Source organism: Microcaecilia unicolor, chromosome 2 (genome assembly GCF_901765095.1).
Source record: "Microcaecilia unicolor chromosome 2, aMicUni1.1, whole genome shotgun sequence".
NCBI lineage: Eukaryota > Metazoa > Chordata > Amphibia > Gymnophiona > Siphonopidae > Microcaecilia > Microcaecilia unicolor.
Window position 1 is genome coordinate 226,638,702 of NC_044032.1, and position 27,452 is coordinate 226,666,153.

The 27,452-nt window shown below is 42.0% G+C and overlaps 1 protein-coding gene across 1 annotated transcript in view; it reads left to right on the plus strand.

Annotated features, from left to right (window-relative positions):
• Positions 1-27,452, plus strand: part of MUSK (muscle associated receptor tyrosine kinase) — a 223,407-nt gene that overhangs the window by 54,412 nt on the left and 141,543 nt on the right. Inside the window, 2 exon segments of the mRNA XM_030193747.1 lie at positions 141-268; positions 4,224-4,365. Of these exon segments, the coding sequence (XP_030049607.1) occupies positions 141-268; positions 4,224-4,365 (270 nt within the window).

Below are 27,452 nucleotides of genomic sequence, written 5' to 3' on the forward strand. Positions count from 1 at the left end.
CTTATTTTTATTTTCCTGCTGTCTCAGCTTCCTCCTGTTGCCTTGTAATGTTCAGTCTCATGCTTAGCCCTGCCCGTACCCTGCCCTCATTCTTTCAAAAATAGAATTTTTTTAACTTGTTTTTGTGTTATCTGTTTTAGAACCTAAAATTACTCGGCCTCCTACAGATGTAAAAATAGTAGAAGGAGTGAAGACAGTCCTGCCCTGCACTACTCTAGGAAACCCAAAGCCTTCCGTTTCATGGCTCAAGGGAGAGACGACAGTAAAGGTGGGTAGAGAAACACATTCATTTTTTAACAACAATACTATCAATCTACTAAGGGCTTCTTTTACATCAAAATCCGTCTGTTCCAAGTTTTCTGACTCTGTGGCAGTTCCTGTTTCTCAGGAAAGCAGGTGTCTTCCAGCAGAGCATACACAACAGGAAATTCACAGTTCCTTTTGAAGGAACAGGTCTGAAATTGCATTGATGGGCAAAAGAAATATTTGTGGGTCCAATATTCAAAGAACTTATGCTCTTAACTTTGAAAGCTTTGCCAGGGCTGGTGCCTAACATTTTACTCAGAATTGCGCTAAACTCCTAAATTTAGGGGAATAAAAAGTGGGTAGCAACAAGAATAGATTTAGGGCGGAGAAAATGTTAGGAGCTTAGCACTGGTTTCCAGTACTAGGCTCATAATTTAGGCTTATAAATCTAGACAAATGAGTGGCAGGCCTAAATTTATAAGTATAAATGTTAAGTTCCTAAATTAAGATGCATTTTCAACTGAAAACTTGGGTTCCTAAGTTTGGGCACACATTTAGGATCCTAATTTAGGAGTATAAATTCAGGAGCTCAACTGTTTTGGAATATTGGGCCTTGTATTTGTACCTTGGGGAGTCCCACTCATTCCCCAAAACAGACAAATATAGTGGAAGGATGCACTGAAAAGTTCTAGCAGGTATAGCAAATCATAAATAACTCACAAAAATCAGTGTCACATCTTTCAGGTTATGATACTATGGACGCCCACAGAATACCATCATACATGAATTCATTTATTTCAGGCCCAATTCACCTAAATTCTCTTTGGCCGCTGGTGGGGGAACTGTGGAAAATTCCAGTTTGGCACATTGCAAGGCACATTGCAAAGAAGATATTTGAAGTGTGAGGAAAGACCTTCATTTGTACCCTCCACCTAGCCACCGACCTGACACAAACACCCAAATGCATGCATGTATTTCATATTGTTTCCATCGGCCCTCAGAACTAATGTATTTATTCCTGCTTTAGGCTGGCATTAGTTGAGGCCAGATATAACAAAACTACCTGTATCAAAATCAACTTTACGCCAACACATGACAAATAAGTCTTTATAAGACGCTACACTTATTTTTATACATTTCCTAAATGTTTTCTCACGAAGGTTACTTTTAAAGGAGCTGTACCACTTTTTTTCCTCAAAAACTGAAATACTTTTTGAAAAAATGACAATTACATTAGCCAATATAACATGAATATTTATACAGTGTATGTGACGATATTTAGGAATAGATATTCAAAAGAGTTTAACAGGGCAGGAGAGGATCCTGCCGGTTAAACCCTGCTGAGTTAACCAGTACCGGATGTTCAGCAGCACTTAACTGGTAAATATCCCCACTAACTGGCCATCCCCTAACTGGCTAGGTTAGGGGTGGGCCAGGGACGGAGTGTCAACTTAGCAGGTTCGTGGTGTCATTCATTCCGTTAATGGGTTAAGTATCTGCATAAAGTTAGGACTAAGTTTGGGGCCCATTTACTGAAGGGCATTAAACCCTAAAACATGCTTAGTGCACAGTAAAAGGCTTTACCCTCGGATTCTATATAGTGCACTTAGATTTAGGTGCTGAAATCGGCATGGATTCTATATCACTGAGTGTAACTTAATTGGCTTTAAAAACTAAAGAGCACTGATAACAGCACTTAACAAGCAATAATAAGCACTAATTGGCACTGATTAAAATTTAGGCGTACAGCTCGCTAAGTGTATTCTGTAACGATGTGCACCAAACTTCTAAAGCACGGAGGCAAAAAGGGGCATGGTTATGGGTGGGGAAATGGGAGTTTCATGGGCGTTCCAAAATTTAGGTGCCCCATTATAGAATATGGCCCAGTACGTCTAAATCTATGTGCTGAGATTTATACCAGGTTTTTGCTGGCGTAAATGGATGCACGCAGATATCGGTGCTGAAATATCAACTAAGCATATTCTATAATCAACACCTAAATCTAGGTGCCGATTATAGAATATGCTTAGTTGGCACTGATTTCAGCACCATTGCTGATTTCAGCACCATTTTAGGCGCCATATATAAAATTTCCTCCTTGGGGCTAGCAGATAGTCGGTTATATTGGCCGACATAACCGGCTATCCGCCAATTTTCAGCCCCACTTTAATGGTTATATTCGGCTGCATGAATATGAGGGATATCTTTGGCTGGTTAGAAGATAACCGGCTAAGTCTGGAAGTAAACTGGATATTCAATGCCAGTCACTGGAAACAGCACGGCATTGAATATTTAGGTTTAGCAGTGACCGAAGGAGTTAACCAGGCTAACTCCTGTGGTCTGAATATCGGCCCCAAAGTATTTTCTCTTGCACCTGTCTGACAGCTCCATTCACTACTTGCTTTATACACTGACCTCCTATTTTTGTTCAAGTGAACTTCACTGAACACAGTCCCTCAAAACATGCTCATAACATTTCTTGGGTGCTACCACTAGGGCTCAAAACACAGGGGTTCCAACTCTCTTGGACATACCATACAGCCCAGGTGCTATAACCAGATTATCTCTTTCTTTGGTAGGCCTCCCTTACTCCCCCAGCAGTTCCCCTCTCACTCCCACCTCCCAAAAATGTGAATAAAAATAGTACTCACCATCCTCTATGACAGCCTCAGATGTTATAGCCTGGTCCATTAGAGCAGCATGCAGGTCCTTAGAGTAGTGTGGTGGTGGGTGCAATGCACTGTAGACAGGTGGACCCAGGCCCATACCTCATTCTACCTGTTACACGTGTGGTGGAAACTGTGAGGTGGAAACCTACTGTACCCACATATAGGTGCCTCCTTCACCCATATGGGCTATTGCAGTGGTGTACAGTTGGGCATAGTGGGTTTTGGGGGGCTCAGCGGACAAGATAAGGGAGCAACAGTGAGATGTGTACCTGGAAGCATTTAAATGAATTCCACAGCAGTGCCCTCTAGGGTGCCCCATTGCTCTCCTGGGATGTCTGGGGGACCAGTCTGTTAAAAATGCTGGCCCTTCCTACATCCCAATGGCTTGATTTTGTGCATTTTTAACTTGTGCAGTTTTTTTTTTTTTCAAAAATGGCCTAAAAAGAAAAAAAGCACAAAGCAGAAAACCTTGTTTGAAATGGTATTTTATAAAAAACGTGTTTTTCTTTTTTAAAAAATGGGTATATTTCCTATTTGGATTTGGTATGTTTAGCACAAAACGTCCAAAGTCCAACTTAGATGCACTATTGAAAATGCCAATCCATGTAAGTTTGTATGTCTAAGTGCTTTGTGAATACAGTGATGATAGGGTGCTATCATTTCTTAGTATTGGGAGAGGGGGATAATTTTACGACAACTTGGATAGGCCCAAATTCTATGGGTGCTTTTCATTTGTGGATTTTGCACCAATTTTCAAAATAATAATTTGTGCATATTTTCACTTTGAAAACTACTTAGGAAAAGTACTTGCACAAATTTACACCTAATTTATGTGGGTAGTTTTTCTGAGAAAAAATATGCATCTGCTTTTAAAAAGTGAAACCTTCATGCCTACTTTTACTAGCCAGTTTTTTTAAAGCCCATTTCGAAGGCTCAAGCACATAGCACACAATAATTTCCCAAAAAGTAAATCTCAGGACCACTTAGAATTTGATACAAATACTCATTGATGAGATCTGAAAAAGTGGAGAAAAAAGACCTCAGTTTCCACTCAATCAAGCTCAAGCCTAAAAAAGCCTGTGTTTTATACAGAACATCACCAGTCAAAAAACTCCGCTCACATGTATAATATGAGTAAATCTGAACCAGACTGAGGACTGAGTTCTTTACTATCACTCCTTCAGTACTGCATTTGTTCTTCATAGACTGGGAGGAAAAACAATGTTCCATTATGTGAGGGCTATTGATTTCCGTCTTGGTATTCAATACATAAATATTTACATTTTGCACCATACTTTCATATGGCAGGAAAATGCTCGAATTGCTATTTTGGAGTCTGGAAGTTTAAGGATTCATAAAGTTCAAAGGGAGGATGCTGGGCAGTACCGGTGTGTAGCAAAGAATAGCCTTGGCATGGTGTATTCCAAACCTGTGATGCTGGAAATTGAAGGTGAGTCATTGACCTATTATAACCTCAGCCCTATTGTCATAATGAGATAAAACAAGTCAATGTAAAAATTAGACCACAGGGTACCAGAAATAAATTAGCTCTATGATGTTTATTCCTAGTTCTGATTTTTGATTGGTTGAGAGGCATACTCCTAATGCTTATCTCGATGCTGAGTCAAACTTGTACAGCAAATGAAAGCTGTGTTTGATTTTCTTTATGCATCATCAAAGAGAATAAGTTCAATATTTTCTGGGATATTTACTGCTACTGATGATACAATGCCAAAAATTATTTATGCTTGGTATGGCCCTTGTGCCAAGGTGGGCAGGGCAGGCAGGCCGGTATCCCCTTCTTCCTGTTGTACTGGTGACAGAGTAGTGCTTTGGGACTCTGACCTGCTGGCAAAGGACACCATCTCTCCTTGAGGTCACAATTTATGCTGACATAAGGTTTCCTCTGAGATTGACTTCACTTACCTAAGAATCAAATGGTGGAACTCCTTACCACCCAAAATAAGAAATTAACAGGAATATACTAGAATCTGCAAAATCCTCAAATCGTTCCTATTCAAACAAATCTTCACAAAAAACAACCATATCTCAAAGAGTGAAATATTACCTGAATTGGTTATTACTTTATTTAACATTCTCTTTGCTTCATGTACAATTTCTCATTCATAATGTTTATTTATATTTTGCTCACACCTTTTTCAGTAGTAGCTCAAGGAAAGTTACAGTCAGGTACACTGGATAGTTTTCTGTCCCAGGAGGGCTCACAATCTAAGTTTATACCTGAGGCAATGGAGGGTTAAGTGACTTGCCCAAGATCACAAGGAGCAGCAGTGGGATTTGAACTGGCCACCTCTGGATTACAAGACTGGTTCTCTAACCACTTGGCCACTCCTCCACTCTAAAGGTTAATTATGATACTGTATTGTAAAAATGGATTCTTACAAATGACTTTCTTATGCATTATTCTTTGTTATACTGTTTGTTATACTGTTTATTGTCAGCCACATTGAATTCAAACTTGGTTGGGATAATGTGGGATATAAATGTCAGAAATAAATTAGGTGCTGGAGAGGGGGCTTACATTAGAATAAATGATTAAAGTTATTGTAAAAGGAAGGGGATGATAGTTGGAAATACCAGACAGAAGTGAGGTATTTCAACCAAGTTTTATTTTTTCTCTCTTAAGACTGGGGGGGGGGGGGGGGGTGAACAGTGAATAAGAATGAGAAAACCAAGATGTTGGAGTCCCCTTATACTCTACTGTTCTGACCGGGTATATAATGGTACAAGTTTCGGCCTCACTGCTGGGTGCCATATAATCTGTATTGCATGGCAGAAGCCCTGATCAGATAGATGTCTTGGGGTCCCACAAGGACCTGTGATAATCCGTTACTGTGAGCCAAATGCCTTCCTGTACCTTGATATATCTTCTCTGGATAAGAAGAAAATATAAAAATACATTTCCTCTGGGGGTCTCTGGGAGCTTGTGGCTGGAGAGGGAGCACAGGATAAGTGCAGAAGGGGTTTGGAGTCCATGTGAGGTAGAGCCAGGGCTGATATAACAGCAAGGCTGATTTAGAAGTAAAACCACAGGCAGCATTTCTAAAATACAGCTGGGACCTGCAGGAGAGGCTATAATTACAGCTGTGGAGATCTGCAACAGTAACTTGCTTGCAATTGCAGGGACAAGCTTAGGGCAGCCAAATTGACAAGTCATGGCCTTAAAAAAACCAGCAGCAAGCAGCAGCAGAGCTGCACTGACAACCACAAAGATAAAATGGGCTATACCTGTTTTTTTTTTTTTTTTAACCTTCATAGGGTTGGGCGTTAGAGACCTCAGGGAAAGATTAAGAGAGAGTGTCTTCCAGGACATGTGGGCTGCAGGTAAGGAAACAGCCCATAGCAGTGCTGTAAGCCCAATTTTAAAGTTAAAGGCAGCCATATACCATTTTAACAAGTTCATTTTTTGAGGTAAAAAAAAAAAAAAGGAAAATAAAAAAGGCCTGGGTTCACTTGGTGGAATATTAGGGGACCCAGCAGAACTTAAGGGGACCAAAAATAGCTTTCTTAAAGGGATAGTACCAATAATAGGTTGGAAAAACTGGAGAGTGCTATTTAGGAATTTAGGATACCCATTTGAAAGGATTGGTGAGTGTAAAATGTGGCTGTGAATGGTTTTATGAGAAAAAATGGTTTTAAGGTAATTCAAACTTGGCTACTTTCTAAACAGTGCAGTTGCCGGCCCAAACCAAAACCCAAGCAGAAACTTGACACCTGATTGGTGTCACCATGTGATTTCCATAGTAACCACTCATGGTAACATTGGAGTGACAATGGAGATAAGGTTGGTAAGACTGAAGCTAAGGAGATAAATGTGAAAAGTCTGGACAAAAATGGGCATTTAAATGGCCAACGATGGAGTTTAAAAAAGGTTTGGATAATTTCCTAACATAAAGGTCCCCATAACATTACTAAGAAGGACTTGGGAAAATCCACTGCTTGCAGCATAAAATCTGTTTTACTATTCTGGGATCTTGTCAGGTACTTGTGACCTGGATTGGCCACTGTTGGAAACAGGATACTGGACTTGATGGACTTTGATCTGTGCCAGTATGGCAACGGTTATGTTCTTATTAAGCTATGCTTAGATACTCTCAAGCAGAGATTTTGAAATGGACATTCTAAAAATTGACATATTCTAATCACGAATCTACTATACTACTACTACTATTTAGCATTTCTATAGCGCTACAAGGCATACGCAGCGCTGCACAAACATAGAAGAAAGACAGTCCCTGCTCAAAGAGCTTACAATAAAGCACCTCCAACGTTCTGAAGCTGACTCCGTGGCTTTAGTGAAGGGTTCGTAACTTTCGTAAATCTGTCACCATCTCTCTCTATCCCACCCTCGCGTCAAAATGTGATGATGTCGAGGGCAGAACAGTGAGAGTGAAGGGAACGCTGCAGAGTTGCCAGGCAAAGGTAAGCGACGTCACACGCATGAGGGACCTATCAGAGGGAAAGAAACGGTACGACAGCAGCACAAGGCAACCAACCAACGGCCTCAAAGAATCGCGCCATTCACGTGCCCACACCAAGCGCACCTGCGCACCGCCTACCCTTTCTGTCTCGCGCACTGCACCAGCTGTCCTTTTGCGGACTGACAGGCGGTAGTCGTTTGCTGGTTTTTGGTGAGCGAGAGAAGAACTAGGCAAACAAGAAAGGCGGTGTGGCAGTGAAAGCCAGACGGAAATATCTGACAGCTGTAGCTGAAGGCGAGTGGCATACGCGGAGACAAGACCAGGAGGCGAAGTTTATCCTGGTGAGTGCCCTTGACTGCGTTGGCCCTGCCATTGCCTGTCAATATGTGTGAGTGAAAGAGTATGAGGGAGTTCCTGCTGGCTGTGGGTCAGGCCAGGACTTGCTGGTGGACGGGAGAAGCAGTGTGTCGTTAGGTTGACAGCGAATAGCAACTCCCCCCCCCCCCCCCCCCCAAGCACCTCAGCAGACACCTGTCTCAATACAGCGCTTTTGGGGGCAGGAATTAGGGAAGGGATGAGAAAAGAAAAGAGGAGTTATATAATTCACGGACGAAACCAGTGGTGTGTTACGAGTAGCTCTCAGTAGCTTTTGGGGAAAGCACTGTACGAAACCAAAGTGTTTCTTACAGAGTGAAACACAACTGTGGTGAGCCCTGTGGATAACAAATGGGTAGCACGGAAGCGAAGACAGGCCTAGCTGTGTGTTTGGCTCTTGAGTTGGGAGCGCAGAAGGAACGTGTATGACTTAAAAGTCAAATACCCATTATACGATATGCATAAAAATTTACTCTGTGTACTCGCCTATGAGGCATATTTTCAAAGCACTTTGGGAGGCTAAGTTCCATAGGTTTCTATGGAACTTTGGGAGGCTAAGTGCTTTGAAAATATGCCTCTATGTGTCTCAGTAATGTGACACTCAATCACTGACACCCCACCCCTACAGCAACACTGACCTGCCTCCAAGCCCCCCCGCCACCCCTTTCCCGTAAAGAAACATCAACCCTGCCACACTCTCTGTGTCACTCACACACACACTGATGCAGGATCCCAGTCCCCCCCCCCCCCCTGCCAATCTCACACATACAGACACTGATGCAGGACATGGATACATGGACACTCACTCTCTCTGTATCACACACTCAATCACTGACACCCCCCCCCCCCAGTAATGCTGAGCCCCTCCTCACTTTCTCACAGAGGCACTCATTCCAGCTCACCTCACCCCTCAAAAAACAAACCACACCAAAGAAATAAACTGAAAACAGCACTCTTACAAACACCCGACCCCCCCAGCAATGCTGACCAGCCTACAAGCCCTACCATTTACATTATGTCGAAGACAATTTCCAGTAAAATTGGCTTTTGCTATGATGATTAACAAGTTCTGCAGGGCCCGGCCAATATTCAGTCACGGCCTGCATAGTTAAGCATGTGAATTTAGGATGCTTTTGAGCTGACCTAAATTTGTCACTTAGCTATGCAGGTGCCAGCACTGAATATTGCTGGCACCCACATACCTGTCAGCTCCCCCTCCCAGTGCCATCCCCTGTCCTGCCCATTTTGTTGGGTGCTCAGAGGTGGGGATGGAGAGTGGGCATGTTCTGCACTCATCAATTAGCACACCTACATTGCTGAATGCCAACCGATTTGCGTTTTGTTAGCATGTGAACCCTCACTGCCTACAAAATAGGTTGTGGTAGGAGTTTATGTTTATGTTTATTGAAGACGATATACTGCCTTTCACAAAAAATCAAAGAGGTGTACAAAAACCAACAAAAAAATATGAAAGGAAAGCAAATATCAATAGGACAGAGGAAATAAACCCAAGGGCCCAAGAAACAAACAGAACTGTGGAATCTCAATGCATGGATGAGATGGTGATACAGGGAAGTGAGTTTTAGATTTGTTAGGAAACAGGCAACATTCTGGGGAAGGAGGAGACTATTCCGAAAGGATGACCTCCACCTTAACCAGGGTGGGACCAGGCTGCTGGCATTGGCTCTTAAAAAGGAGATAGAGCAGCTTATAAACTAGAAATTGAGCAAAGGTGAACAGTTGCTCAAAAGCGCATGGTTTGGAATAAGGTATCTTCCAAAGATGTTACCAAAACAGGGAAGATAGGGCATCCCGATAGTGAGGTTACAGTAGAGAGCATAATAGACCAGGTGTCTTTAAATAAAAAGCAGATTTCTAAGATTGCACATTATCACTATCAACTGCTGAGCAAGATGTAAACACAACAAACATAGTTTGAAATGTCTATATGTGAATGCCAGAACCCTAAGAAATAAAATGGGAGAAAATAATGTACTAAATGAAAAAATAGGTATAATAGGCATTTCTGAGACTTGGTGGAAGGAGGATAATCAGTGGGACATTGTCATACCAGGAAACAAATTATATCGCAGTGATAGGGTTGATCGAATTGGTGGAGGAGTAGCATTGTATGTTAAGGAGGGCCTTGAATCGAATAGACTAAAAATTCTACAGGACACAAAACATATCTTGGAATCCCTATGGATTGAAATTCCATGAGTAAAGGGGAAAAAGATAGTGATAGGAGTGTACTGGCCAAATCTTTATCCAACCTAGACCTTAACCCTCACATTTATGCTGACGATGTAACGATATATATCTCATTAAAAAATGACATCTGAAATTGCAGATAAAATTAATCTTAGTTTCCAAGTTATGAATTCATGGGCGGATGCTTTCCAACTGAAGCTCAACGCGGAAAAAACACAATGCCTAATATTATCATCGCAGTATAATAAAATCAACTATACCAACATAAATATACTAAATCATAATCTTCCTGTTGCTGATAACCTGAAACTCCTGGGTGTAACAATCGATTGAAACCTTAATCTAGATAACCACGTTAAAAATATTATAAAGAAACTTGTTTTATGCAATGTGGAGGCTTAGAAGAGCAAAACCTTTCTTCCCAAGAGAGACATTCCGCAAACTGGTGCAATCACTGGTAATGAGTCATCTGGACTACTGCAATTCCTTATATGCGGGATGCAAGGCTCAAACCATCAAGAAACTTGAGACTGCCCAGAACACCACAGCCAGACTGATATTCGGAAAGGCGAAACACTATAGTGCTAAACCCTTTAGAGATAAATTGCACTGGCTTCCACTAAAGGATCGAGTTGCATTCAAAATATGTACCTTAGTTCATAAAGTTATTTATGGAGATGCCCCATCTTACATGTCAGACCTTATAGATCTACCAGAGAGAAACAACAAAAGTTCATCACGTACTTTCTTAAACCTCCATTATCCCAGTTGCAGAGGACTTAAATACAAATCAATACATAAATCTAGCTTCCATACATCTGTACACAACTATGGAATGAATTATCAGCCACCATAAGAAAAACACATGACTTGATGACCTTCCGGAAACTACTGAAGACTTACTTGTTTAAAAAAGCGTACAAAATGGATCCTTCATAACGATTTGACACCTAAACTACACCAGACACAATTATATTGGAACTCTTTTAATTTGTCTATCTTAATTTACACCCTAATTACTGAGAAAAATTATACCTTGTCCTGATATCATTCTGTTATGTTGTTATCCATTTATCCACTTCTTACTCTGCATAATTCTCGTATGCACCTTAATAGCAATAATTCTGAAATCCTTCTCCGTTAATACGATTGCCACAATATTCCTATGCACCTTATCCGTTATATATACTCTGTTTTTCTATTCCATCAACGTGATTGTAGTTGTATTATATTGTAAGCCACATTGAGCCTGCAAATAGGTGGGAAAATGTGGGATATAAATGCAGCAAATAAATAAATACTACCTTCCACCTGGTCAGGATGAAGACAGATGTAGAAATATTATCAGAAATTAGGGAGGCTAACAAACTGGGGAACACGATAATAATGGGTGATTTAAATTACCCTGATATTGACTGGATAAATGTAATATCAATGCATGCTAGAGAGGTGAAATTCCTTGGTGGAATCAAGGACTGCTTTATGGAGCAGCTGGTTCAGGAGCCAACAAGAGGAGGAACAATTCTAGACCTAGTCCTTAGTGGAGCGAATGAGCTAGTGCAGGAGGTAATGGTGCTGGGGCCTCGATAACAGTGATCATAACATGATTATATTTGAAGTACACACAGGAAATACATTAGCATTTAACTTTCAAAAAGGAGACTATGATAAAATGAGAAGAACGGTGAAAAAGAACTTAGAAGAGCAGCTGCGAAGGTCAAGCATTTACATCAGGCGTGGATGCTGTTCTAAAATACCATCTGGAAGCTCAGGCCAAATATATTCCGTGTATTAAAAAAGGAGGAAGGAAGACCAAACGACAGCAGGCATGGTTAAAAAGTGAGGTGAAGGAAGCTATTAGAGCTAAAAGAAAATCCTTCGGAACACAGAAGAAGGATCCAACTAATAATAGGAAATAATATTAGGAAACTGCATAAAGAATGGCAAGTCAAATGCAAAGCGCTGATAAGGAAGACAAAGATGACTTTTAAAATTTGAAGGGAGGGGGCCTGGAACTGGAAGGGAGGAAGGAAGGGACGACGATCCTGGAACTGGGAGGGAGGGGGGACCCGGCTGGAACTGGAAGGGAGGGATGACTGACCCTGAAACTGGGAGGGAGGGAGGGAGGGATGGACGACGACCCTGGAACTTGGAAGGAGGGAGGGAGGGAACGAACTTCCGGTGGGTGAATATTGGGGGTGCTTGAGCACCCACAGCACCCACGGAGTCGATGCCTATGCTAGTGACTATCTAGGGGTAACAAGAGACCCGGACCCCCACTAAATAGGCAAATGAATGAAAGGCCTAAACTTATAAGCATAGCTTTAAAGCTCATAAATTAAGATGAATTTTCAGCTGAAAGCTTAGGGGCCCTTTTTAATAAAGTGCATCAGATTTTGCACTTAACATGCTTAAACAAGGGAAATTAACATGCACCAAGTGCAAAACTAGTATGTACGGTACCTAGCAAGTACTACTACTACTACCTGTCATTTTTACATTGTTTCTAGATGTAAGGAGAGCTGTACACTAAACACATGTGAGACAGTCCCTGTTTGACAGAGTTTACAATCTATTGAAGACAAACATAAAGGACAAATAAGGGAATAGGGAATTACTTATGGTGAGAATGGTTAAAACTGTACTCCTAGTACTGAACAGGTGACTAGGATTTAGGAGTTAAAAGCAGCCTATCTTCCAGGCTGTTAACATGTTAAAATGCCTATTAACATGTGGTGTGTAGCTTGCAGTTAGCATAGAAGCACTTAGGGCCTTTTTCTATAAAGGTTATTCACCTAAATTTATTCTCCAAAATAGATTACGCTCCTAATTTAGGCGCATAAATTTAGGAGCGTAAATTATGCTCATAAATTAGGAGCTTAAATTTTAGAAGCATAAATTTAGGAGCATAACCTTTATAGAATAAGGCCCTTGCGCCAAACCGAGTGTTAAAGCCTAATGCTTAGGCTCTCAAGCTTGACTGAAATTAGTGCACAAATTTAGAAACCTAACATAAAAGCATAAATTTGGAGCCTGGCTTTTTTTTTTTTTTAGAGATACTCAAAAGTCTCTAACCACTTTTTGGTTATAACTTTGGAGTTGATTATTGTTGTTGGTCAAAGTATAAACTAATTTACAAACTCATTAATCATAATTTTAAAATTGCCTTTTATCTTGCCAGACATTTTTGGTAGACCCATATATTTTGTTGACTCCAAACCGTGATGCATCACATTCTTCATTGTGTTGTTTTTCATCTGAAGGAGTTGTGGCACATTTTATTTTACCCTGATATGAAAAAAATTATCATTGCTACGTGTTCTCTTTAATTACACATTTTTAATTGTACAGTGAAATGGACCATATCCCAAAATTGTCTTTTCACTTGGTAAACAGATGCAGAGCTGTAGTTCATGCTCGGAGAATGCTGCCCTGTATTTATGTAGGCTGTTCACACACACATAAATCTAGCACACTGTCCAAAGAAGCACAATTATCACAGGCAAAATGGAAAAAATAAGGGGCCCTTTTACTAAGGCATGCCCAAAAGTGGCCTGCGCTGGTGTAGGCGTGTGTTTTGGACGTGCATTGGTCCATTTTCTGAGCGTGCCTGAAAGAAAAGGATTTTTTTTATTGTGCCAGAAAATGGACGTGTGACAAAATGAAAACCAGCACGTGTCCATTTTCAGCCTGGGACCTTAATGCCATCCATTGATTTAGTGATAAGGTCTCACACGTTATCCGGGTGCTAAGTATCCAGCGCACACCAACTGCCGATTACTGCCGGATAAGCGCCATGCGGTAGAAAATAGAAAATATTTTCTACTGCGTGCTTTTGGGTGTGCGCCAAAAACAGAATTACCGCCCGGGTAGTCGAGCAGTAGTGCCAATTTGAGGTGTGTTGGACGCCCAAAGGCACCCATGTGCCTTAGTAAAAGGGCCCCAAAGTGCTTTGTGATGAATATATTTTGTTTGTCTGTCTTGAATAGATTGTTAGCTCTGTTGAGCAGAGACTTTCTCTTAAGTTTTTGTGTAAGCGCTGCATATGTTTAGTAGTATTATAGAAAGGATAAATAGTACTAGAATAATGATAAGTAATAGTAGAATATTGGATCACATTTAATTAACTGAGCTGTTCATTGAAATGTATACCTGTACTTGTATTCACCAACCTATTTTAGGCTACAGGGTTTTGCTTGCCAGGTTTGAGTCACTAGAATCCTCATACATCCCACCAGCTAAGATGGCTGCCACCGGCTTGAATCTAATTATATTCATTTTTGTAAACAGTTGAAAACTTGGTTATTTCAAAATCATTTTATGCAATAGCTTGTTAATCTTGTTTTGACAGTTTTGGTGTGCTATTTTAGATGTTTTGATTTTATATGATCATTTTATTTTGTAACCGTCTTGAGATTTGGGTATCTGATGATATAAGATTTATGTATTGTTTTGTATTGCAGCCCCATTCATCTAGAGAGCTGCTTTTCAAACTGTTTTGGAAACAGCTCATACATGTTGCAATTAATATTCTTTGCCATTTTTACATCAAAATGCCGTTCACCAGTGCCATATGAGCATATACCATCCATTTACTGCTGTTTAGTCTTAGAATCTCCAAAACACTATAGTGCTCATTTTCAAAGCAGATGGTCGTCTTAAAATGCCAAAAAAAATCCATCTGCAAAAAACCTCTAAATCCTGATTTCAGAAAGTCAGAATTTGGACATTTCACATTACAATTTCTCCAAATAGCAAGGGGACGTGTTGTAGGCATCTTTTGGGCAGAACTAGGCAGGGTCCACAAGTAGCACGTCCAACAGAGATTTTCGAATGAGAAATCCCTGTTTAAAAAGGAGGACATTTGTTAAAACTAGACCTTTTCAGTCACGTCAAAGTTATAAAAAGTTGCTCTAATTGAAAAGCTGACCACTGGAGGGATTAAAGCATGACTCCTCCTTAGTCCCCCAGTGGTTACTGTCACCTGAAAGTGAAACTGGAAAGGAAAAACAGGATCTATGTCAGCTGCAGGTACTCTGACCATTCTGAACAAAACAATAGGCAGGTCAGAGGAGTAGCCTAGTGGTTAGTAAATTAACCAAGGGACCCAGGTCCAAGTCCCACTTCAACTTTTTTTTTAAATAATTCTGAGCCTTCCAGAAACAGAAAAATACCTACTGTACCTACATATACAAGACACCTGCAAGCCTGAAGGCTATTGAAGTGGTGTACATTCAGGTACTGTATGTATTTTTAAGGACCTGGAGGGATCATATTTACAAAGAAAAAAAGAAAAGAAAAGAGTAATAGCAGGGTTTGAACCTGTGTCCTTTGGTTTACAGTCCACTGTACTAACCGCTAGGCTAGTTCTCTGCTCTGCAGGGATGTCCATGTGACCATATTTTTGAAAATGATGCCAGATAGACATTCATGTCGGTTTTTTGTCATTCAAAAGTTGGACATTTCACTTTTGAAAATGGCTATTCATTTTGGACATTTTCACTACAAAAACATCCATCTCACAGCCATATCGTTATTAAATTTTGGGTTTTTTGCCAGGTTCTTGGGGCATGGATTGGCCGCTGTCGGAGACAGACTGCTGAGCTTGATGGACCTTTGGTCTTTTCCCAGCATGGCAGTGCTTATGTACTTATGTACTTATATTCGAACAGGAAATCTAGATGTTTTTCCTGTTTTATTATGACTGTGAAAGGGGTGTATTTATGGATGTTATGAACAGGACTTATTTTTTTTGGGACTTAGACATTTTTTGAAAATGCCCCTCCACGTTTTCTTTCAATGCCCTATTGAATGTTGACTAGATCAGCCTTTCAATCAAGGTAATCATCTCAGTTTGCAATCTACAAATTACAGTTTTTTGTCTCTTCTTGTATTACAATGCAATCACAAATCTTATGACCTGGCTCACTTGTAACAGAGGCTTTTATAATATTTGTAAAATATTTTCTTGATGTTCTGTAAATATTTTCTTTTGGTTATTGATATCCTGTCACTTACTTTAAATTAAAAAAAATCCCTACTTTTTGAAAATGTTGCATGGTTCTTTTAATTTGAAAGTCCTCTTTTTTGTTTGTTTTTCCCAAACTCCTTTAAAAGGCCAGAGCCATTTTCCTTGCTATTGTAGAAAACCTTTTTCGGAGATGGGTAGGCGTTAGATCTAGAGGACATGAATTGAGGTTGAAGGGAGGCAGACTCAAGACTAATGTCAGGAAGTATTTTTTCAAGGAGAGGGTGGTGGATATGTGGAATGCCCTCCCGTGGGAGGTGGTGGAAATGAAAACGGTAATGGAATTCAAACACGTGTGGGATAAACACAAAGGAATCCAGTTTAGAAGGAATGGTTTCATGGAATCTTAGCGGAGATTGGGTGGCGACGCCGGTAATTGGGGAAATAAAATGGGAGCTGGGCAGACTTCTACAGTATACACCCTCATCGTGACTGAATAGATAGGGATGGGCTGGAGTGTAAATTTTAAGGGGCTTCGACGTTAGCTTCAGAATTTAGCATAAGAACAGTACTGGGCAGACTTCTACGATCTGTGCCCTGAGAAAAGCAAGGACAAATCAAACTCGGATATACATATAAAGAAACACATACCATGTAAAATGAGTTTATCTTGTTGGGCAGGCTGGATGGACCGTACAGGTGTTACTATCAGGCTTATTTTCGAAAGTGATCGCCGGCGATCTTCCGACATAAATCGGGAGATGGCCGACGATCTCTCAAAAGCGGCGAAATCAGTATAATCAAAAGCGTCTTTTTTGACACCATTGCCGCTTTCCCGTCACTGCGCTGGTGAAAGTTCAAGGGGGCATGTCGGCGGCGTAGCAAAGGCGGGACATGGGCAGGCATGGGCGTGGCTACCAGATGGCCGGCTTTCGCGGATAATGAAAAAAAAAGCAGCGTTAATCAGTATTTTGCTGGGTTTACTAGGTCCTTTTATTTTCACGACCAAGCCTCAAAAAGGTGCCCCAACTGACCAGATGACCACCGGAGGGAATGGGGGATGACCTCCCCATAGTCCCCCAGTGGTCACCAACCCCCTCCCACACTAAAAAAATAAAACTAAAAACCTTTTTGTACCAGCCTGTATGCCAGCCTGAAATGTCATACCCAGCTCCCTGACAGCAGTATGCAAGTCCCTGGATCAGTTTTTAATGGGTGCAGGGCACTTCAGGCAGGCAGACCCAGGTCCATCCCCCCCCCCCCCCCACCTGTTACACTTGTGGTGCTAAGTGTTGAGCCCTCCAATCCCCCCCAAAACCCACTCCCCTCCTTCACCCACAAGGGTGGGATTTGGGGGGGCTCAGCACCCAAGGTAAGGGGAGCTATGCACCTGGGAGCTATTTGTGTATTTTTAAACATTTTTAGAAGTGCCCCCTAGGGTGCCCGGTTGGTGTCCTGGCATGTCAGGGGGGCCAGTGCACTACAAATGCTGGCTCCTCCCATGACCAAATGCCTTGGATTTCGCTGGGTTTGAGATGGCCAGCATTTTTTCCCATTATTGCTGAAAAACAAACCCGGCGATCTCAAACCCGGCTGGGCTAAACCGTATTATCGAAAAAAAGATGGCCGGCCATCTTTTTCGATAATACGGTTCCGGCCAGCTGTTGCGCCGCCGCCAAAATAGATCACCGGTGATCTATTTCGCCGGTGATGTTCGATTATGCCCCTCCATGTTACTATCCAGCTTATTTTCGAAGGAGAAGGGCGCCCATCTTCCGACACAAATCAGGAGATGTCGCCTTTTTCCTAAGGGCGGCCAAATCGGCATAATCGAAAGCCGATTTTGGCCATCCTCAACTGCTTTCCATTGCAGGGATGGCCAAAGTTCAAGGGGGTGTGTCAGCAGTGTACCGAAGGCGGGACGGGGGCGTGATTAAGAGATGGCCGTCCTTGGCTGATAATGGAAAAAAGAAGGGCGTCCCTGACGAGCATTTGGCCGACTTAACTTGGTCCCTTTTGTTCACAACCAAGCCTTGAAAAGGTGCCCAAACTGACCAGATGATCACCGGAGGGAATCAGGGATCACCTCCCCTTACTCCCCCAGTGGTCACTAACCCCCTCCTACCCCCCCCCCCCAAAAAAAAAATTAAAAAACATTTTTTTGCCAGCCTCTATGCCATCCTCAAATGTCATACCCTGCTCCATCACAGCACTATGCAGGTCCCTGGAGCAGTTTTTAGTGGGTTCTGCAGTGCACTTCAGGCAGGCGGACCCAGGCCCACCCTCCCACCTGTTACACTTATGGTGGTAAATGGGAGCCCGCCAAAACCCACCCGAAACCCACTTCTAGATGCCCCCCATTACACTTTAAGGGCTATGGTAGTGTTGTACAGTTGTGGGTAGTGGGGTTTGGGGGGGGGTTGGGGGGGTTTTGGTGGGCTCAGCACAGAAGGTAAGAGAGCTATGCACCTGGGAGCAATTTCTGAAGTCCAATGCAGTGCCCCCTAGGGTGCCCGGTTGGTGTCCTGGCATGTGAGGCAGACCAGTGCACTACAAATGCTGGCTCCTCCCATGACCAAATGGCTTGGATTTGGCTGATATTGAGATGGCTGTCTTTAGTTTCCATTATCGGCGAAAACCAATGTCGGCAATCTCTAAGGTTGACCCAAATGTTGAGATTTGGCCGTCCCCAACCATATTATCAAAATGAAAGATGGCCGCCCACCTTGTTTCGATAATACGGTCAGGGACGCCGCTTTATGGGGCCGTCCTTAGAGATGGGCACCCTTATAGATGGGCGCCCCCATTTGATTATGCCGCTCTATGTCGCCTGTGTAAAAGAAGAATTTGATATTAAAGTCCTGGATATGGAGGGCTAATGGTCTTAAGAAAATGTTGAACAATAGGGGGGAAAGAATAGAGCCTTGTGGTACACCACATTTCAGAGGGGTAATAGCGGAAGATGAAGGAGGGACAGAAACTGAGGAACTTCTATCAGATAGGAAAGATGGGAGATGGGCAAGGAGAAGGGTGTGATCAACCAAGGCAAATGCGGAGGAAATGTCAAGGCAGATGAAGACTATTTTACAGAATTATGGTAAGAATGTAATTTGCTCAGTAGGGCAGTCAGTGTGGTTTCAGAGCTATGGTTAGTACAGCACCCTGTCTGAAGAGGATGTAACATGCCCTAATATTTAAGTGACAAAAATATATAGTGAAGGTATTTTGTGGTGATTTGAGGATTTTACTTCACTTAACCTCTTTTTAAAGTACATTTATTTATTTAGATGTAGTTTATTTGCTTTTGTGTATATTTTGTTAGTATAAATAAAGTAAATAAATAAATAAATCTATATTCCCGTTCTATAATGGGGAATATATGTGTAGATTTTTGTCCCTCCCAGGCCCTGTCCAGAACCACACCCCCTTGAAATCCCTGCATGGTGGATATTTCCATGTGTAAGTTTATATGCTTATGCAGTCTACACATATAAACGACACTATATACGTGTGAATACGTTTCTATAATAAAGGCCTTTATATCCCTAAGTAAATGGCTTTCCCATGCATACTCAGCTTGCAACCTCCACATCAATCAAACCCAAACCCAAGGCAAGGAGTGACATCCAAACAAGGAAATGGTGGTTCCAAAATTGCCAGGTTTATATAACGATAAACATGGAATATTTTAAACAATAACAGCTTCCATAGTAGAAGTTTAAGCAGACCATAGTACAAATCCTTAGCTCCAGGAATTAATTTCTGGCAATATCCAGTATGGTGTGCCACTATATGATGTACATAAACATTATGACTTCTGTGTCTACTTTCCCAAAATGTTGTTGATTTTAGCAGTGTATACCACTAGTAAACACAGGCCAGGAAAATATTTTCCCAGTGAGCATATATGAATGATTATAAAGGGTATATGAATCATTTAGATGCTGAGATCATGGTGATTCACAGAAAGTGATCTCTTCTGGGCTTCTTTTACTGAAGTTTTCAAACATTTACTGTTCTAAGAACTGGATTAGCAGCAGTGTTTATAGAAGTGACATTCACCAGCAGAGACAGTTGCATTACTCCATCCTCAGAAGAAAGGACATGTGTGGTCTTGAAAGCACGTGTGCTGCAGCAGCTTAGATTTTAGGAATTATTAGGAAAGGGATGGTAAGTAAGACTCAGAATACTATAATGCCTCTGTAAAGCTCCATGGTGAGACCTCACCTTGAGTATTGCGTTTAATTCTGATAGCCGTATCTCAAAAAAGATATAGCAGAATTAGAAAAGGTTCAAAGAAGAGCGACCAAAATGAAATGATAAAGGGGATGGAACTCCTCCCATATGAGGAAAGGCTAAAGAGGTTAGGGTTCTTCAGCTTGGAAAACAGACAGCTGAGGGGGCAATATGATTGAAGTCTATAAACTCCTGAGTGGTATATTATTATTATTTATTGCATTTGTACCCCACATTATCCCACCTTTTTGCAGGCTCAATGTGGCTTACAGAGTGTTGTTATGATGTAGTCATTACATGATCTTAAATACAATCGATAATAGGCTGAAGGTAGGTGAGGATTTAGAACAGGTAAAAGTGAATTGATTTTTCACTTTTTCAAAAAAATTCAAAGATCAGTGGACACTCAATGAGGAGGAAATATTTTTTCACTCAAAGAATATTTAAGCTCTGGAACTTGCTGCTGAAGGATGTGGTAACAGCGGTTAGCGTATCTGGGTTTAAAAAAGGCTTGGATAAGTTCCTGGAGGAAGAGTCCATAGTCTTCTATTGAGATGGACATGGGGAGGCCACTGCTTGCCCCGGGATTGGTAGCATGGAATGTTGCTACTAATTGGGTTTCTGCCAGGTACTTGTGACCTGGCTTGGCCACTGTTGGAAACGGGATACTGGGCTAGATGGACCATTGGTCTTAGTATGGCTATTCTTATGTTCTTAATTCTAATGCTAGTGCAATGAATGATATTCCAACCCAAAAAGAACTGCATCTGGATTTTAGATTTATGACTTACCTTTTTCAAATCCTATTTTTGACCTTTTTGAAAAATACATAAATTGTCCAAATTATAATACGGGAAAATTGTCAGCCTTAAAAGGGGGGAAGAAAGAAGATAAGGAAATACAAACTGGTACTAAGCAACTACAGTCCACAATTCAAAGACAACAGAGAGCCGTATAATGAAGAAATAATTGCCATAAGAAATTATGGGAAAAATCCCACATTTCTTAGCCGGCATCTAATTTCTACTGTCTCCTAACTTCCCTCCCTTTAAATCTAAATATCAGCCAAATCATGAATCTCTGTCTTGAAGAAAGTTCTCAAAATGCACTGGGTCATAGAAAATAAATGTGTCATACAAACCTGAGACTTTAAAAGAAAACAATTCCTCCATAAGTTTTTACCTACAAAACATGGAGTCTTTTTTTTTCATAAAGTACAATTTTATAACCAACATTTTACCTGCCTCTGTGGAGAAGGTGGCTGAGTGTAGACCTTGTTGAAATGGTGTTTATAAAGAATCCTCTAAAAACAATAAAGTTCCTATTTCCTGCTCACACTAAAAAAATTAAGCTTACCCTCTTCCTCATCATTCTCCTAAAAACTAATACATTTTTGATAAAACAATCTGTTCTGAATGAGATATATTCAATACATCACTAAAATATTTCAAGAGAATTTGAGGAGAAAGCAAATGAGTTTGAGGGAAAATTTTAAAAATGTAAATTGTTTTATCTCAAAAGATTCCTATGGCTTTAATCTTACAGTACATATAAATGCTATCTTGAATAGGCAATGTAGTTACAGATTGTAGACAAGATATATGTGATTCCAACACTGAAAATCATCTATCTAAAGAGGCTATAATGGCATCATGTCCCCCAGACTTTGCCACAGCTTCATTCGTAAAAGAACATAACTGATTCACAGTTTCTTAGAGCAGTCCTTCCACACTATTTACAAACTTTCAAATGTCCATTAGAGAAACATTCTGCGGAATTAGTATTCATGAAAAAAAACCGCAAAAGCAGCTGGCAAACAACCACTTTTGGTAATGTCACAGCTATAGAGATAGCTAAAGTCACGGAAGAACCTTTATCATCAGCTAATGAGCAAACTGGATCCAAGAGTAAAATATTTTGGGGGTCTTTTACTAAAGATTAGCTCGAGTTATCTGCAGCAGGGCCCATTGGAATAAAATGGGACCTGCTGCAGATAACTCAAGCTAGCCTTTAGTAAAAGAGCCCTTTAACTTCCCAAAAGTACATCACTGAGCCATATATTCTTAAGGCACTCCAGGAGGCAGGGGCATAATCACATATTCTCCCAGATTTTATATAGCATGACTTAAGTTGCGTGCACAAATCCAGGATTTGCGTGTACAACTTAATTGTACCCAACTTAATAAGTTAAGCCAATCAGCACCAATAATTGCCACTTAACAAGCAATTAGTGACACTAATTGGCATTAATTAGAATTTATGCGCTGAATTGTCTAAGCGTATTCTATAACGTGATGCATGTAAATTCTACATCGCATAGTTGAAAAGGGGGCATGGAATGGGTGGATCGTGGGTGTTTCTAAAATCTATGAATGTGGTTATGGAATACACCTGGTCTGCTCGTAATTTACGTGTCGGCATTTACTTGGTGTAACTGGCCACGGCTAAATTTAGTCATGAGAATGGGCACTTGGTGTATTCTATAAACCATGTGGAAATTTAGGTTTATTCTATAAAGTATAACTAAATTTAGGCGTACTTTATAGTTGTTCATAAACGCTTTTTTTCCGTAAATGGTGCAATATCAACTTCCTTTTAATATGTACCTTTATCAACCGACCAAGGTCCTACTCCAGGATTTTCTTCGGTGAAGAACACAAGTATTTGTTAAGCACATCTGCCTTTTCCTCATCACTCTTCCCATAGTGTCTCATAGCATCTTTCAGTCCATTTCCAGCCTTCCCCATTCACTAATATACATGAAAAAAGTGTTGTCACCCTTCTTTGTTTTTAGTCATTTGTTCTTCTGCTTGAGCCTTTGTCAGCCATATTTCTATCTTCACTTCTTTCAGTTTTATCCAATAAACTTTTCTGTGTTCCTCTTCTTGCATTCTTTTGTATTTTATGAATGCCACCTCTTTTGCTTTTATTTGTCAGTGACTTGTTTGGTGAACCATATCAGTTTCCTTTTTGTCTTGTTCTTGTTTACCTTCCTTATACAGTGATACCTCGGTTTTCGTCGATAATCCGTCCGAAAACAATCAACGAAATCTGAAACCGATGAAAACCGAGGCAATTATTTCCATATGAATCAATGAGCAGGAGAACGCGTGGGTCGCCCTTTGTTTTCGCAAAATTAGCGGCGAGGTCACGTGGGCATGCCGACGAAATCTGAGACAAATTTTTTGCGGAAAAAAATTGACGAAAACCGAAACCGACGATAACCGAAGTCAACGAAAACCGAGGTATTACTGTACAAAGATCTGTTGCTGATTTTATAGCTCCTTTCAGTTTGAACCACAGATCCTCAACTGCTCGTATATTCTTCCATCCCATCAGCTCTTTCTTCAGGTAGTGCGCCATTTTTACAAAGTCAGAATGCTTAAAATCCAGAAATTTGAGCTTTGTGTGTCCGCATTCCGCTTTAGCTCTTACATCAAACCATACAGTGTGATGATCACCATTGACCAATATCCAAGTCTGCTTGTAATATCAGGGCTTGCAGATCTTGAACTTTATTGCATAGACTGCGAGCATTTGTGTACATACCTTTCCAGTTACTTATTGAGGCTCATTTTCAAAGCACTTAGCCTCCCAAAGTTCCATAGAAACCTATGGAACTTAGCCTCCCAAAGTGCTTTGAAAATATGCCTCAAAGTCTCTCTCACCCTCTGTTTATCCTTCTGCCTATTCTCCCCATCTACAATTCTTGCTGATAGGTGAGTTGCTAAGATGGTTTATTTTAATTCTTTTCTCCACTGCTGTCACTCTTTTGCTGTTGGTTTTGGTGACTGCCAGAGTTCATCCTCTCTTCTACAAACCATTTTCTTTATGATGTATTAAAGTATAAGGACTTCTGTCAAGCAGCAAAATTGCTCAAGTCAAGAGTCCAGCCAATGCTGGTCATGTCAAGGAAGTCCAGCACATTCTAACATATGTTATTCGATTGTCCACTGTTGAGAACCTTCTGGATAGAAATTTGGTCTCTTATTCAGGGGCCCCTTTACAAAGTGTTGGGCTTACTTCACACTAAAACTGAACTACCACTGGGGCAACTCGGCCACCGGCAGTAGTTTCAGATTGAGTGCGTGCCATTTCTGGCGCTCCCCGTAAAATTTTTGTCTAGCATGGCGCTAACCTGGCGGTAATCGGGCAATGGGTGGTGGTAAGTGCTCCCTGCTGCATGGCCATGCGGTAAGAGTTATCTTGCCGCATGGCCATTTTTTTGGGGGGGGGGGCTTTTTACCCGCTGCGGTAAAAATGGCCCTGGCGCATGGGAAAACGGCCCCCACTGTTACTGCTGGGCCCTTTTTCCCACAGCTTAGTAAAAGGACCCCTCAATGCTTTATCCCCTGTAGGATCTCTCTTACATTTTTAAACTCTGATACTACGCTCACTGATATGACCAGAAGAAATATCTGAGATCTTCGGAAATTGTTTAATATTGTTATAGCCCTGGCAATAAAAGTTATAATGATAAATTGGAAAGACTTTAGATTTCTTCCTGTGAATCAATGGTGGCAGGGCCGGTCTTAGCAATTTCGAGGCCCTGTGCAGACCAGTTCACAAATTTTCAGAATACTCAGGTGAAGAAACTGATGCAGAAAGAGAGTAACTACATTAACTGTATGGGATATAAGTTGAGTTTCATGAAAGTCTAGCTTAGTTGTATCATGGGGGCATATTTTCCTTCTGCTATATTATGATTGCTGCAAATAGAGGGGAAACCCACCCTCTGGTGTCAACAAATTGCCAGCTATAGCACTGGGAAAACATATTTTAATAGGCTCTAATCAATCATGGTAAAATTTTGGAAAAAAGGTAAAATAGAAGATAAATGCAGATAAAGAAATTGATCTATTCAGTTTGCCCAGTTATTCTTTAGAGGGGGGGGGGGGGGGACTTAGTTCATGCTTTCTGTGGTGGTAGCCCAGGGTAAGTTACATAGAGGTATAGGGCTAGATTTAGTAAATGGTGCCCAGAAATTGATGCCAAAAATAATTGATGCTCAACGCTATTCTATAAAGGGCATTCAAAGATGAGCTCCCATTATAGAATATATTGAGAGCTGATTCCGGCGCTCAAGTTTGGGTGCCAACACTGAAACCTGGTGTAATTCCCAGCCCCTAATTTAGGCGCAGAGCCCCAGTATTCTATAACACTGCGCACAGATTCCTGCGCACTCCTGACCCGCCCATTCACCTCTCATGGCCATGCCTCTTTTGAGTTACACGCCATGGAATTCGGATGCACCTTGTTCTAGACTAGCGTGCAGCAAGACAGAGGCGTAGCCAGACTCGGTATTTTGGATGTGCCCAGAGGTAAATTGGATGGGCCCTTCCACACGCACGTGCCCCCCCTCCCCCCAGCTACACACCACAAATATCTTCCTGGAGATATTTTTTTAAGAACAGAAGAGGGGGTTTTCACCTACCCACTTCTTCTCCCTCTCCTCTGTGACGTCCCAGTATCTGTGCTTCTCTCTCTGAACTCTGTCCCTCCCCAATGTCAATAAAGGCGTCCTTGGCGCCTGCAGCAATTCATTTTCGCTGCTTGTGCCATCCCTGCAGGCTTCCATCCACCATGTTCCACTCCGCTGATGTCATTGCCGGTTTCCTGTCTGGCAGAATGTGGCAGATTGGAAGCCTGCAGGGCTGGCGCAAACAGCAGGAATAAATCGCTGCAGGCACCGAGGACACCTGTACTGACACTGGGGAGGGAGGGGTTCAGAGACTGGAGTGCAGATGTCAGGAAGCCATGGAGGAGAGGGGGAAGAGAGCAGTGTGGTGCAGTAGTTGGGTGGGCCTTTGCCCACCCAGGCCCACCTGTATCTACGCCACTGCAGCAAGATATGCACATGAATCTAAATTAGTGCCAATTAGTACTGATAAGCACCCAATTATTGGCACTATGGCTTGCAAGACAATGTAGTTGGGCGCACATCTTAGATTTGCATCCAAATATCGGTGCCCAATTTTGGGTGCCATATATAGAAACCCAGGGGGTAGTGAATATTGTCTTGGCCCTGAAAGGCTTAAAATCTAAGTTGGTACCCAAGGCAATGGATGGTTAAGTGACTTGCCCAACATAATGATGAGCATCAGTAGGATTTGAATCTGGCTTTTCTGGTTCTCAGCCCACTACTCTGTTAGGCTATTCTTTCAACCAACAGGGTTATCCAGGGCTTTTTTTGAGGGGGTACTTGGGGGTACTGAGTACCGGCACCTTTTCCATTGTCTGCTAAAATTGACCAAAGGACCCCAAGTTTTAATGAAAGAGCTCAGGCTCTACACACCAATTCTGCCATGTCATAGATTCTGTGACTGGTTGCAGGGGGCCTGGATGTTGTGGGGTGGGTCCCTCAGTGATCACCCCATCCCTGAAGGGTGGTCTAGCATTTGAGTACCGGCACCTTTTTTGCTAGTAAAAACGCACTGGGGTTATCCCTTATAAGGTATCAGTCCTTATACAAAAGTGTTTCTGTGATTTTCCCTTTTTCCATCTCCTGTTTGGTATGGACTCAGCATCCCTTCCTTCCCCTGTCCAAACTGAATCATTTGTAGCAATTAAAATAGCCAGCAGTACTAGTATAGCCATTGCCAAACATCTGCTTCATTACGAAGCTGTGCTAAAAGGGGTCCTGCGCTAGCAGCGGCAGCTGTTTTTGCCGCACACCAGTGGTATAGCTACGTGGGGCCAGGGAGGGCCTGGGCCCCTGTAGATTTGGCCCTGTACCCCCCTGCCGATGACTGTCTCGACCCCCCTCCCGCTGTTGCCTGCCTTTGCTGGCGAGGGACCCCAACCCCCGCCAGCCAAGGCCCTCTTCTTCCCACAAAAGGCTTCCTTCTGTTTCTGACGTCCTGCATGTACAACTGATCTGCAAGGCTTCGTTCTGTGAGTCTGATGTCCTGCACGTACAACGTGCAGGACGTCAGAAAATGAAGAAAGCCTTTTGTGTGAAGAAGAGGACCTCGGCTGGCGGGGGTTGGGGTCCCCCGCCAGCAAAAGCAGGTGACGGCGGGAGGGGGGTTCAAAAGGGCTGTCGGCAAGGGGGGGCAAAGTTGGTGGTGGTGGCGGCGGCGGGGTCGGCAATGGCAGGGGGGTGGGGTCAGCGGCACCAGGGGGGCCTAAAATGTGCCCTTCATCTCGGGCTCTGGACCCCCCCCCCTCCCGCCGAAGTCTGCTATGCCCCTGCCGCACGCTGAGGCCCTTTTTACTGCCATGGGTAAAAAAACCTGAAAAAAGACGTAGCCATATGGTAAGTTTGTACTTATCACGTGGCCATTTCAGGGGGAGCACTTATTT